This window comes from Dipodomys merriami, unplaced genomic scaffold (assembly GCF_024711535.1).
Source record: "Dipodomys merriami isolate MVZ:Mamm:240054 unplaced genomic scaffold, mDipMer1.0.p SCAF_690, whole genome shotgun sequence".
Classification (NCBI taxonomy): domain Eukaryota; kingdom Metazoa; phylum Chordata; class Mammalia; order Rodentia; family Heteromyidae; genus Dipodomys; species Dipodomys merriami.
In genome coordinates, this window is record NW_027206280.1 from 169,764 (window position 1) to 184,185 (window position 14,422).

At 47.3% G+C, this 14,422-nt stretch overlaps 1 protein-coding gene across 7 annotated transcripts in view; it reads left to right on the forward strand.

Annotated features, from left to right (window-relative positions):
* LOC138816317 (inositol 1,4,5-trisphosphate-gated calcium channel ITPR1-like) overlaps positions 1 to 14,422 on the forward strand; it is a 275,135-nt gene that overhangs the window by 163,609 nt on the left and 97,104 nt on the right. For 4 of the 7 annotated variants that reach the window (XM_070006010.1, XM_070006012.1, XM_070006014.1 and 1 more), the window contains 4 exons: positions 1,051 to 1,086; positions 2,262 to 2,309; positions 7,539 to 7,671; positions 9,340 to 9,530. In XM_070006010.1, coding sequence (XP_069862111.1) covers positions 1,051 to 1,086; positions 2,262 to 2,309; positions 7,539 to 7,671; positions 9,340 to 9,530 — 408 coding nt within the window. Of the gene's footprint in view, positions 1 to 1,050; positions 1,087 to 2,258; positions 2,310 to 7,538; positions 7,672 to 9,339; positions 9,531 to 14,422 lie in introns of all 7 variants that reach the window. The other 3 variants (XM_070006016.1, XM_070006017.1, XM_070006011.1) reach the window with 2 other exon arrangements.

Consider the following 14,422-nt stretch of genomic DNA (forward strand, 5'->3'; position numbering starts at 1 on the left):
CTTGAATAAGACTGTGTATATGGTTAACAACCTTCCATTGAGAGGATTTTTTTTCCCTCCATCTGTGGATCAAAGCACCAAAGCGGTGGCTGGAGCTGTATCAGAGGCCAAGGTCACACAGTGACAGCAGCTGCCTTGGCTGCCTTCCACCGTCCCAGGCTGCACCTTGGACCAGTTAGCCATGCCGCGTGTGCGTGACTCAGGCCCACGGTGGCCCGGGCACGGTCTGGCATTTACATCTGCTCCAAGCACGTGTCCTTTGGACGGAGTCGTGGCACTGTCTTCCCCCGGAGCAGTGACCTTTTTCTTCCAGCCACACCTTTTTAGCCATGGTACCCACCTTCAGAGGTCCCTAGCCTGTCCTTCATCTCTCCTCGGTGGGTTGGAAGTCTTGAAAGGAAAGGGGAGGGGATGGAAGGGATTGTCTACAAGGTACGGCTGGAGTGAGGGGAGGCAACCCGGCCTGAGAAACCTACAAGAGAAATTGAAGGATGACCCAGCCATCCGCAAGGTGTGCGAAATGCTGGCACCAGCCTCCCTCCTCCCAGAGACGCCATGCAGGAAGATGCAGTGGATGCAGTGGATGACAGGGCCCCTCATCCCACGGACGTGGCACTGTGCAGCTTCCCCCCATACACGGGCATGTTGTCCTCTCCCCTCCCTGAGCCTCCGTCGACCCCCACAGCATTCATTGCTCCCCTTCTCTCAGTCAGCCAGCAGGACACCCACGTGCAGGGTCTCTTCCTTCCCATGCTTGGGAGGGCATGGTTCTTTTATGATAGGGGTAGCCTCTTCTGTTTCTTCATTCTAAATGTGTTTCCCCCATCCTGGGCCAATCACCTCTTCCAGCCAACCACATTCAGCTGAAAAGAGCAGGTGTGTCTGGTCCCCTGGATGGCTAATGCCCCGATGTGGCAGATGATAGAGTGACATCACCTCGTGTTTGCCCTTTCCCTGAGTGTCCTGTCCCTGCGTGTTGGTCTGGACTTCTCTGTGACCTGTGAAAATACAAATGCCATAACTAACACGCTTTGTTTTACTCCCACCTAGCTGCCACAAACTCCGGAATCTGAGAACTCCACCGAGGTGTGTCACTCACCTATATTTGTAGCGCTAGCAAATATGGGTGCTTCTTGCTTGTTCTGGTTGAGTCTGAGTTGCTGTGACGAGATGTGTGTCCCCGTGGTAGGCCTGGGAGGGAGGTCTCTAGTTGGCTGGGAACTGATCATTGCTGTGCTGGGTGTGGCTTTGGAGTAGGGAAAAAAATTTCCCGGAGACAGCTAAGCCAAGCATCCTCCATCAGAGAGGGCGTGTCTCCGTTCTTCACACAGAACTGTCTGGAGTCTTGAAATGTTCCATTGAGAAATCCTGGAATGGCCAACAGCTTTTGGTTGCTGTACAGAATTTGATGTTGGATCCTGTGGAAAGATGATATTCACTTACAGTTTTTGAGTCAAAAGCACTAGGAAAGTTGTAGTTTTACAAGGTGTTCTCTCTGGGCTGCCCTTCCTGCCACTAACTCTGGTTAAGTAGAATTGATGCAAGTGTGTTAAGAGCAAAGAGAAGCTTTGGGGTGGAGGGAGGTCATATTTCTGGTGTCAAAATTTATTCCCCAAAACCGTTCTTTAAAAAAAAAACAACCCACGGGAGTTTTAGCTAGAATGAAATGTACTTTACGTGGAAGCAGTCTATGGGAGATTTTAAGAATGCAACATAAATGATGGAATGGCTAAGCTGCAGTGTGGGCGTTTCCCCATGATCAGTCTGTCATATTCTAATCAGAGCCCTGCACTGGTGACTTTGATTACAATAGTTACCTACTGGTGGGTTGGGGAAAGCGGTTGGTCCCATGTATTTGTCATCCCGGAACCACGTGCATCTGTGTTCTTCCGCATGCGCTATGTAATAATGCATGAATGAACCAGGTGGACCTTGCTTTTTACAGACCCCTGCAGAGTTAAGCCAAACTTCCAGTCATAATCTTTGCCAAAACAAAAACAAAACCCAGTGTTGGCCCCCAAATCACCTATCATACGTTTTCAACAATGCAGTGAGGTTGGGGGTTTGGAACACTGAACTTGTTAAGCAGAGTCTAAAGTAATGGACCATTCACGTCTGGGGTAAAATGTGGATAAGCTGTTCTTTTGTGTAACCCTGGCTGTCCATGAGCTTGCGATGTGTTTTGTTTGTGGCTGATGTTGAAGAGTGGGTAGTGTCTCCTTAGTGTGGTACTTAAAATGGAATTTCTGCATGCTTAGCAGGAGCTTGAATCAAGTCCACCCCTGAGGCAACTGGAAGACCATAAAAGGGTACGTAGTCGTGAGTCTTGTGTGTTGGGAACTAATGACCGTCAACCATATACCCTGCCCTCCGCCGACACCGTGATTCAAAGACCACTTTGGTGGTTGTGGGTATTGTTCAAACCGTAGCTTGCTCAGGACCAATCACAGCCTCTTACTTAAACAAAAGGGGCTGGTACTTCTCTGCATGAGCTCCCTGAGGAGAGCACGGTGCCTAGCCAGGTGCCAAACGATGGCGGAGTAACTTTTGGTGTTCCCTGCTTCCCGCCGTAGCTTTCTACTCAGGTCAAGTCTAAAAATGTTTCGTTTTGTAAGAGCTGATGATCACTATAGATAAATACAAAAATACAGCGGAAGCAGCTCACAGTGACAGGACCAGCTATCAAATCTGCTAACTTGTTCGCATATCCTTCAATACTTTTTTTTTTAATAACCCACGGGAGCACGTGTCCCAAAAGCGCATGCTGCCAAGGGATTGTTGTAAGTGTACAACTTCCACACCCTCTGTTGTCATTCAGTGTTCCGTCTGAGCTTTTTTTTTAAAAGCCACCAGCTGTTCAGAGTTCCTCAAATTAACAAGGGGATTGTAATATTTTCCTTTGACAAGGAAATTGGACAAATATGGGCATCTTTGAATAGAATCATAGAAAGGGAAGTAAGTCCTGAGTCAAAGGGGGAGACTCTTCATTATGGTGCCAACTATGCATTGCCAAACTGTTTCTAGACAATTGTCTGTAAATAAATAGATACAGACGTAGAGCTAGCGCTATCTTCATGCCTGTGCTGGCGTGTTACCCATTTTGTCCGGAAGATAACCAGATGTCACGGCTCTCAGAGCCCATCGAGATGCTGCAGCTGTTCCACATGTTCACATAGCCATTTTTTAAAATTATTTTCTTCTAAAGATGCCGTTCAGAGAGGTTACAGTTACATCAGTAAGGTAATGAGTACATTTCTTGTCGGGCATTGTTACCCTGCCTTTGTTTTTCTCCCACTTTCTCTTCCTTCCCCCAATTCCCCCCACATAGCCATTTTTTATGAATGCTTCCCCTTGCCCAGTGGTGTGGCCTGCATCCCGTCTTCACCAAAGTCCTGGGGTTAGCAGGTGAACAGTAACTGTGAAGCCTGCCGCAGTGGAGCGTGGTCATCCAGGTCCAGAGTGACAGCCCGATGCCCTGTATTCCACTCACACGCCTCAGCCTCCATCCCGTCTCCTCATAGAGCAGATTTTTTTTTTTTCCTGTTCTCTTGCTCTGGTGGAGGAATAAACTTGATGATTTCTCAGACAGTGACTAGGGATGTTCGCACCTGGGCAGAACTCAGAGCATAGTGCTGCTGTCCCCTGTGTCTAGCATCCCGTGTCTCTCACACAGCACGTTGACCAAGGGCACCTTGCATTCCTGCGGGCCCCCACTCGGCCAGCCCCCATGCTCCCAAGCTCCCAAGGAACCCAGTACTGAAAAGTCTTTGGAGTTAGAAATAGGCACAAGTCTCTTTTGGGGTAAGTTACTGAACCGCTCTGTGCCTCAGTTTCTCCTGCTGTAAAGTAGGGGTAGCATCCATCTTCATCATGTAGGACCGTCACACTGAGGGATGTCCACAAAGCACTGAGCATGATGACAGGAATCTGATTAGTAGTCACCTGGCAGTTTGAAATGCTCAGGTGATTTTGTAGGCCGCAGGAGCAGGAAAAGGAAGGTAGTTAAAGTTAAGATGCTATTTCAGAGCTGACTAAGGTAGGGGAGACTCACTGCCTGAGCCAGATCTTGCCTAAAGCACATGATCTGTAAGTGACTGGAAGCTGGGGAAAAGAAAAGGTCACTTCCCCCTCTCCCTTGTGTGCTAATGACAACATTACCCCTTCTGTGCCTTGCTCAACACACGCCTGCATTCTCACACACACACACTTCTGCCCTGAGCTCAGCTTGGAGAGTTAATTGGAACCAATGGAAATCTTTAGCCAGGAGGCAGGGTGGGAGCTCACTTTCTCTGGTCCCTGTCACTCACCTACCAGTTGTCACTGTCTGAATGTGACATCTATTAATAATGAAACTTTCTTTGACTTTTCCTTTTCTCAGTCTTAGACAACAATAGGTTTTGAGTCTCTTACGAAAGAGACAGGTGTCTTACAGTTGTTTACATATTGTAAGTGTAAACTGCTCGCGGGGAGGGGCAGAGGTTGGTGATAAGGTGGCTTTATTTTTAAAAATTAAAACAAAACAAAACAAAATGCCTGGCCAAATGTAAAAACTGAGACTTTGACAAGTGACATTATTTAGGAAGTCGTTTCTTTCCCTTTCTCTGCAATCAGATTTCTCAGCCTGGTACATTGTGAACAGCTTAGTGTTGTTGAGTAATTTATGTCAAGATGATTAGGAAGGCTTTTCTCTGCAGATTTTAATTTTTCTTAAATTAAACTAGTGCTTAAAAAAAAAACAACAGAATTTTCCTTGAACCCGAGTTTTCATACTAGGGATTTACATAACTTCTCAATAATGCCTATTCATTTCCTCTTCCTGTCCCCTTCCACCTAAAATTCTTGGTCTTTATTCTTCAAAATAACCAGGAAACTCATTTGTTATTTAAGAAAACCCCAAACAAATCTCACTTGCTATGAGTTGTTGTTGTTATTGTTTTTCATCTTAAAATTTTTTGGGAGGGTAGCAGAGCAGGCAGTGCCCCAAACCACATTAGTGAGAGAGGGGGAAAGTTGGTCTCCTATAATGAGCACATTTCATGATATTCTCTTATGGGGGAAAATGTACCATTTGATGCATCTGTTGCCATGGTAACTGCTGGGTTTTTGTGGTTTGTTTCTTCCCCCCCTCTTCCCCCCCCCCAGTTGAAGGAGAGGCAGAATGGTGATTTGTGATTTTCCTGTGTCTTCAGCTGCTTTAATGTGAGCTTCCTGTTTGGGGTGGGAGGTTCCCAGTGCTGCTTTGGTTACCTCCTGCCTGCTGATTGCTCACTGACCAGGGAGGGGTCTCGCTATTTACCCTCAAAACCACTAGAAGGAGAAAGAACAGCCGCCAGCAGGAGGTGAAATGTCCAGGAGGCGTGCTTGCTTGTTGTCTGGTTCACCACAGACTCCTTTGACTTTGTCCATTTAGCCCCATGGTCCGCAGCCTCGGTGGCTGCCTGGGGTACCTGCTCACGTGGGATAACAGGTTTCATCCGGGCCTCCTGCCTCTCACACAAACCACACCTAGTCCCCGGCTCAGGAGCATTTGCTCCTAGCCATCTCTCCTGTCTGCATTCTTACTCAAACTAAATCAAATAGATGCAACATGATATCTGAAAAGGGAAATCACGTTTAATCTACACTATTCCACACAGAGATAACTTATCCTTACCCTGTTTTGTTCTCACTTGTCTTTCTTAACTGCACCTTTAAAGTCAGCCATCTAAGACCCCAGTGTCCCAGGGACTGCTTTGGAGAATGGTAATGTGTTCGTACTGAGCCCGGGCCCCACTGGTCAAACCCATCATGGGGTTTTCTAAGCCATGAATGAACCTTGTACTGAAACTTTCCCCTACCAACAAGCAGTTCATTTAAAAAAGAAGAAGGAAAAGAAAAACACTTAAAATACTATATGTAACTTTCTTTTGGGGATTTTGAATTCCCAGTTGGGCTAGGTGGGAAGTGGGTTTCATGAGCTGAGGATAGGCGTCCTCTCCTGACAGTGCTGCAGACATGTGCGGGTAGAATGCAGAAGGGAAAATGGATTTGGTTTTCATTCTCTGCACGTGTGTTTAAGTCTTCGTTATTTTCCCTTCTCACCTGTTTGCCTCATTCTATTTTTGTCCCTGGGCATTCTGTGGTTAGCATCATGAATTAATGAAGGAGATAAACCTGGCAGTGTAGCCCTGCGACTTTAAATGATTTGGGCAATTGTCAGGATTCCAGAGTTTTCTAGTCTTTTCTTTTCTCTCGGTTCCTTCCCTCCCTCTGTCTCTCAGGACCTCCCTCCCCCTCTGCCTGTCCCCTTCCCCCCCCCAACTTGTTTTGCAAAAACCTCACCGAAATCTCCAGACATATTTATTCTCAGAGTTTATTAACAAATCACTTTTAAGTTCCGCGGAGTCAGGTTACAGTTGCTGGTCTCTTCAGAAGAACTCTCGAGTGTCTATTTTAGAGACCTGCTAGATTTCAACACCTCTGTCTGCTAGACTTCTCACTTCCTTTCTCTCCATGATGCACCGGAGGAACTCCGTGCCTTGTCCCTAGAACAAACAAACAGCAGAAGTTCCAGGGGAAATTCATCAAGACTGTACTTTTAGAAATGCACAGATTAGAAAGGGTTCCGCGAGTCCTTTGGGAGCCTGGTGGAAATGTGATAGAGGAATAAATCATGTTTCTGTGTGCTGGCTTGCCAATACATCTCTCAAAACAGCACACAAATCACTTTCTTTTCTTGGTTAGAATTATAAGAAAGGGATACTGCGTCCTCGATCCAGGATTGCTTTTTATGTATAGAGGTTTTAATTTTTTCATTATTCCAAAGTTGATGGACGTACAGAGGGAGTTAGAAGCCCTGTTCAAAACAGCTTCACCCACTAGCATGGCTTGCCCTTTCTGTCTCATGGACACTGCCTACTCCTTCACCCATAGCATTTGAAGAGCAAATTCCAGGCATGATGTCATTTCATCCATGATTCTTACTTCTGATTAACATATTTGATATCTTCCACTGATTTTATTTCCTAGGAGCACTATTTTACCATTGGCTCATGGATCATCTTTGTAAGAAAGGCTTAATTTTTGACTTACTGTTTCATTATATCCACGTACGTTCTATTAGGCTAATATATTGATCTTTTGGGGACCTTGGGAATAAATCCAAGTGCTTAGAGTAAGGATTTTAAACTGTCATGTGGAAGCTGGCCTGTAAACTACTCAGATTATCCAGTCTATCAGCTTAGCCCAAAGAGCCTTTTGTTTTTGTTATTATTTTTTAGAGTTCCCCCTTCAGATAGTGAATATTCTAGATTGCCAGCATTAAACAAACAAAAAACCATGATCTGTTTTCCTGAGAAAATATTAAAGTTGATTTTAGAGTTTCATAATGCCTTTTTTTTTTAATCACTGAGTTTTGTTTTGTTTTGTTTTTTTCCACTGAGCACTGAATGAAATGGAACCAATTTGTACCTGAATATTCCCGGGTTTCTTTCGTTTAATATTGGCGTCTTCGTTGTGTTAAATTCAGAACCTGATTTCATTATCCTGTTTGAATTAAGGGTGAGGCGCTCAGACAAATTCTGGTCAACCGTTACTATGGAAACATCAGACCTTCGGGAAGACGAGAGAGCCTTACCAGCCTTGGCAATGGCCCCCTGTCACCAGGAGGACCCAGCAAGCCTGGGGGAGGAGGTAGGCTGTGTCCTGTGCATGAGCTTCGAGTGTGAATTGGGCAGTCACGTGAGAGCTGCATGCTTCCGGGTGGCTGGAACTTAGATTATGTGTGTTGCAAGTATGTGTCCTTTTTTAGGAACTTGTTTTCTTTGGTCTACTATCAAACTGATGTCTAAACACATTTCCTTGCAAAACAGAATTTCCCCACAACTCTATTGTGGCTAAGTCTTTCTGCCCCTCTTCTCCATGCAGAGACTCTCTTGGTGATAGCTGACTGATTTCAAGGAACTGGATTTTATTGCACATTTCCCTGTGGTCATTAGGACTCAGGTTTCCCATAGAATGACGAGGTGAGGGTATTGGCAGCCAGGATGGTGAAAGCTATCATTTATGATGATCTACTGAGCATCAAGGGGCTTATTAGCATTCTTTGCCTCATTTGGTCTTCCAGGACCCATTGTCATGATTGGTAGGTAGACATCGCCGTTATCTGAGCTTACCAGATGGATGGGAACTTGGAGTGACTGCTTTATAACCGGAGTCATTTAATTAGAATACCTGTGCTCTGTGCATCTCCAAAAAAAAAAAAAGGCAATCATATGTAGAAGTTCTTAAATGTTCATCCTTAAAGGTGTTCCAAATTATTTTAGACACAATGACAGGTGATAGTTGCAAAACCATTGGATTCCGTGGAGGATCTTCCCACGTTGGCTTGGTGTTGAAGCACAGTGGCAGTTGTCTGATGCAGGGGCCGCAGGAACACCCTCAGCATTTGAACTGAGCGTTTTAGAAGAAGGATTGATAGATAGTTGTTTACCTTGTGAAATGGATCAGCCTGTTTCTCTGTGTGCTGTGGTATTTCAGTTAATGCCACTAATAGCACAAGGTAGTTCTTACATAGTAACTTAACATCCCACTAACTGGCATGGTACTCTCCTTCAGCATATTCATCTCAGCTGAACATCTGTAAACGTGAAGACTCTTTTTTTTTTCCATTTTCCTAACGCGAGCTCTTGGCTTTGTACCAAGAGTAAATATTTATTGAATGAATATTTGTTCAATGAATGAATGAAGAAATGAATGGACAAATGAATCATGTGGAAGTGAGGCAATAGGTTTACTAGAGGATAGGTTTACTAGTTCTTGATCATTCTGCTTCAGGTCATTGCATTTTACTATAAGAGAAAGTCCTGGCTGGGTGGTTATGGATCACTTAGTGAACGTGCCCAAGTTCAACACCACGCCAGGAAGCCGTGGACATGCGTCTTTATGTCTTGATGCTAATTCACTTCACTCTCCTTGCAGTTTCTTTTGTTTATTTTTGTGCTGGTGCTGGTGCTCAAGGTCTAGGCGCCGTCCCTGAGCCTTTTTGGCTCAAGGCTAGCACTCTACCACTTGAGCCACAGCTCCATTTCCAGTTGTTTTGGTAGTTCATTAGAGATAAGAGGCTCACAAACTTTTCCTGCCTGGGCAGGCTTTGAACTCTAATCCTGAGATCTCAGCCACCTGAGTAGGTAGGATCACAGGCATGAGCCACCAGCACCCAAATTCTTGTGGGGTTTTTAGAGGGTTGAAAGAGTTAATACAGATAAAGTGTTTAGTGCATAAAGTGTTGGCGTGTAGTGAGTATGAAAAAATGCTGGTTTCCATCATGCTCCATATTAGAACAGCGCTCTGTGTTCCTAGGCGGAGGCTCTGGATCCGGCTCTATGAGTAGGGGTGAGATGAGCCTGGCAGAGGTTCAGTGCCACCTCGACAAGGAAGGGGCCTCCAACCTGGTGATAGACCTCATCATGAATGCGTCCAGCGACCGCGTGTTCCACGAGAGCATCCTCCTGGCCATCGCCCTGCTGGAGGGAGGCAACACCACCATCCAGGTAGGAATGCGGCTGGGCAGCCCGAGCGGCGTCTCTGTTCTCGGACCCTGAACTCCAGGAGGGGCGAGGACTTGTGTGAGAGACGGCTCGTGGTGACGCCTCCTTGCCATGATGACTCTGCCATCTCGGACACGGCTCCCAAACATGAGTTGTGGGGTTTTGTTGTTGTTGTTTTTTTGGTTGGTCGTGGGGCTTGAACTCTGGGCTTGGTCGCTGTCCCTGTGCTCTTTAGCTCAAGGCAAGTGCTCTACCACTTGAGCCACAGCACCACTTCCGGTTTTCTAGTGGTTTTTATTGGAGGTAAGAGTCTCACAGACTTTCCTGCCCAGGCTGGCTTTGAACCATGATCCCCAGATCTCAGCCTTCCTGAGTAGCTAGGATGACAGGCATGAGCCACTGGTGCCCAGCTATGAGTTGTGTTTGAAAGCAGATGAAACACTAAGAACGTGCTAAGAAGATCGATCTTGGGTCTGTGGCATAGAAGTTACTCTATAATGTTTGTGGAATGATTAGATGATGTTTGTTTATAGTTTGTTTTGTCCGTTATGGGACTTGAACTCTGGGCCTGGGCGCTGTCCTTCAACACTTCAGCTCAAGGCTAGGGCTCTACCACTTGAGCCATAGTACCACTTCCAGCTTTTTCTGCTTATGTGGTGCTGAGGAATTGAACCCAGGGCCTCATGCATGCAAGGCAAGCACCACCTCTGAGCCACCTTCCTAGCCCCTGTTTATAGTTTTTATCCAAAAATATGGAGGATCTCATCATCAGATGAGCAGAAGAGACTTGGATTGTGTGTGGTACTTAGAAGATTTAATGTGTGTGTGTGTGTGTGTGTGTGCGCGCGTGCGCGCGCACGCGCACACATGCATGTATGCTAGTCCTGAGGCTTGAACCCAGGGCCTGGGTGCTGTCTCTAAGCTTTGATGCTCAAGGCTAGTGCTCTACCACTTGAGCCAGAGCTCTGCTTCCAGCTTTTGGTGGTTAATTAAATAGGAGTCTTATGAACATTATTGCATAGGATTGAATCCTTAGATCTCACTCTCTTGAGTAGCTAGGATTACAGGCTTGAACTACCAACAGAAGATTTAAGTTTTGTAACTGTAGAATCTCAACTATCATTAACTACCTTTTATAAATAATTATATGTAAATAATAAAACTTGAAAGAATTCACTTTTTTTTTTTTAAGGTAAGAGTCTTACTATGTTGCCCAGACTGGCCCTGACCTCTGCTCTTAAACTATCCTTCTGGCTGGGAAGGTGGCTCAGTTGTAGAGCACTTGCCTTGCATGCTTGAGGCCCTGGGTTCGATTCCTCAGCACCACATAAGCAAAAAGAAAAAAGCCGGAAGTGGCGCTGTGGCTCAAGTGGTAGAGCGTTAGCCTTGAGCTTAAGAGCTGAGGGACAGCGCCCAGGCCCAGAGTTCAGGCCCCACGACCAGACCCAAAAAAAACAAACAAACAAAAAAAAACTATCCTTCTAGCTCAGCTTTCTGAGTAGTTGGGACTTACAAGCTTACACCACTGCATTAGATGAGCAATACCATTTAAAATGATTTCTTTAAAGATTTGTTTTTTAACCATCTCTGTGCACCCTTCCATCTTGGTTAGCTCACTGACTGAGGTTTTCTGGGTGGGGGAGGGCTGTCTGTGAGTACGTGTACATGCATGCATTTCCATCAAATAAAATTCACAGAACAGGATCTTTACCATTATGTGCCTATTTGAGCTGGCATATTCTTGGCCTCGAAGTGCCGAGTTGGGATCGCTGAAGGCTTTGGTTCTTTGTGAAGCATCACAGAAGGGCGTTGCTTCCTGTGGGTAGATGCCACCTGAGCCAGGACACCTGGCTTGGCACATGGAGCACAGGTTGCATTTCAGCCACCACTCTTTTCAGCCGGGTTCCCTGTGTCTCGCACATCTGGCAGCGGTGCCCTTTCTTCTCACCCTTCGGTCTCCACTTACCCAGTGCTCACACTTCTGAAGATCACGAGTATGCATCACAGTTAACTGCGGACTCTGACTCTGACTTAGCTACACTGTGCCAATAGCAAAGACTATTACTTGTCTGCTGGTCGTGAGCACACGAGCCATCACAGGCTGGGACTGTAGTTGGGTGTTGTCTGATTGTGAAAGTGTCTGCATCCTGTGATCCTGTACACACACACACACACACACACACACACCCCTCCCTCATCTGTGCTCCTGATGGATGTCTGGGCTCAGGAACCATTGCTAAAATGCTGCTTGTCTTTCAACTGCGTGTTTTCCTGTGACTACATCAGCTGATCTGAATAGAGTGCTTTTTGTGGGTCTGCTGCTTTACTAAGGGAGCCCCCAGGGCAGGGAGGTTCTAGGCGAGTAAGTCTATGGGAATGTTCTCCAGGCAAGTGTGGAAAATGAGTGCAGTCAGTCTGGTGTGTATGCACTGAATCGCTGATCACCTCTCCTGTTTTCATATTAATCCAGTGTCTTTTAAATAAATAAAATGGTTTTGATAGCAGGATTTTTTTTTTTTTGGCTGCTGGCCACGTAAGAAACTAAGTCATTCTGTCCTTCTTGTTGTTGGCGTTGTTTTTTTCTTTTCCTTTGTTTTGTTTTTTAAGCTTTCCTATTTTGAGAAATCCCAAGAACTGAATAGCTGCCAAGTACGCCAGCATACGCATGCGTGTACGGAGGAAGCTGTACCTCAGTAATAATGTTTAGCTGCGGGAGCCACCTATGGGGAAGTAGCTGTGCCACTGTATGGAGGTAACCAGTACCATGTCCTCTGAAGGATGGGCGTGGGTCGCTCTGGAAGGGAAGACCAGGGCAGGCACAGACGTTGTCCTCACAGACAGGGGTGAGGCCTCTGAGGCAAGGGTGGTTGCTTGGAGGAGCGGAGGGGCTGATGGGAGCCAGGGTGGTGTGTGGTAGCAGTCCAGCCCTGAGGGGACTCACAGGTTAAGGTTGTAAAGTGGACAACATAGGACGGATAAATTAGGGGAAGCCAGGTCGAGAGGAGGTAGTCAGGAATCAAACAGTAACTGCCTGTAATCTTAAACACTGAAGGCCAACCTGGGCTGCCTAGCGAGTTCAAGGCCAGCCTGGTTCATTTGCTTCACTGCAGTCACCCACCCTCTCTCTGCATTCCTCATACCATCCTGGTGTATGCCTTAAACATGCATAGTTAAAGTTACCCTTAAAACAAGTTAACTAGCTGGGCACTGGTGGCTCAAGCCTGTAATCCTAGCTACTCAGGAAGCTGAGTTCTAAGGATCACGGTTCAAAGCCAGCCTGGGCAGGAAAGTCTATGAGACTCTCATCTCTAATGAACCACCAGAAAACTGGAAGTGGTGCTGTGGCTCAAGTGGTAGAGCGCTCACCTTGAGTTGAAGAGCTGAGAGACAGCGCCCAGGCCCAGAGTTCAAGCCCCACAACTGACAAAAACAAAACAAAACAAAACAAAATGTTAACTAGCAGAACTTTAGGGCAGAGCGTATAAGAGCTTGAACTAATGAGACGATAACTGGGGGCAGGGTACCAGAGAGCCCTCAGGGAGACTTGCGTGAACGTGATGGTCATGTTCCACTCATGGTATCCGTGCTTACACACCAAGCCATACACTTACAAAGAATGTGCCCTGCTGTGTGATAGCTCCATAAGAAGAGAGAAAATGCTGGGCTGGGAAGGTGGCTCAGTGGTAGAGCACTTGCCTTGCATGCACGAGGCCCTGGGTTTGATTCCTCAGCACCACATAAGCAAAAGAAAAAAGCTGGAAGTGGCGCTGTGGCTCAAGTGGTAGAGTGCTAGCCTTGAGCTGAAGAGCTGAGGGACAGCGCCCAGCCCCAGAGTTCAGGCCCCACAATGACGAGAGAGAGAGAGAAAGAGAGAGAGAGAGAGAGAGAGAGAGAGAGAGAGAGAGAGAGAGAGAGAGAGAGAGAGAGAGAGAATGAATGCAAGGGAGGAACTGAGGGCCCAGACCATACTTGGGACTGAAGGAGAGGGAAAAAGCAGAGGGTTTGGAACAGGCCTGGACCCTGGGCCCACGAGGACTGGAACGTGGAAGCCAGCTGCCCAGCCCCATGCACCGAAGGCTTCCCGCCCCAGAGATGAGCACATGTCTGAGGCAGGAATACAGAAGGCTGGGCGGCGGGCGGGGCTGAGCGCCAGGGCCGGGCTGGCCGGGGAGCCGGAGCCCGGGGCTCTGGCGAGACTCTGTGTTCGTCACAGTGTACCCCAGTGGGATGGCAAGGCACACAGAAGCTGTTTTTCCCGCCGCGCTCTTTATCTTGTACAGTAATTATGAATATTAGTTCCATGTTTTCACACATTTGTGACTCATATGCCTGCATTCCACATGAAATGCCATGAGCTCAGCTGCTCGTGGGGCGGAGCCACTTCCTCTCCAGAGAGCTGGGGTGCTCACGCTGGGGGGGGGGGTCCTGGGTGGCCTCTGGTCCCCTCTCCAGGATGGAAGGCAAGACCTCCCCCTCCCACCCCATCTCTTTTGTGACTTCTGAAGGCCATGCTGGAGGCCTGCAGTTCCAGAAGAAGCTCTTCCAGCTCAGAGATGACTTGTGAGATTCCCCTTGGCCCCGAGCTTCTCTTTTCTCTGGAGACAGTGATGCACAACTTGCGTGGTGGTGTCCGGGGCCGATCAAGGACAGGACCCCTGGAGCCCCGGGGGAAGGCGATTCAGAGCTGCATCTCCTGTAGACAAGTTGAATTGCACGTGGTAAATGACCGCTGGGCGGTGCGCCTGGCCGCAGTGGTGGCCGGCAGCTATGGCCGAGACTCTGTCATCCACGCCACACAGGGCCACTGCGGCTGGAACGCACTGCCCGCCGCCTCTTCCTGTGCAGCGGGCTACCTCCTCTTACAACGGCGTATTGGCTATGAGGCAGAGGCAAAA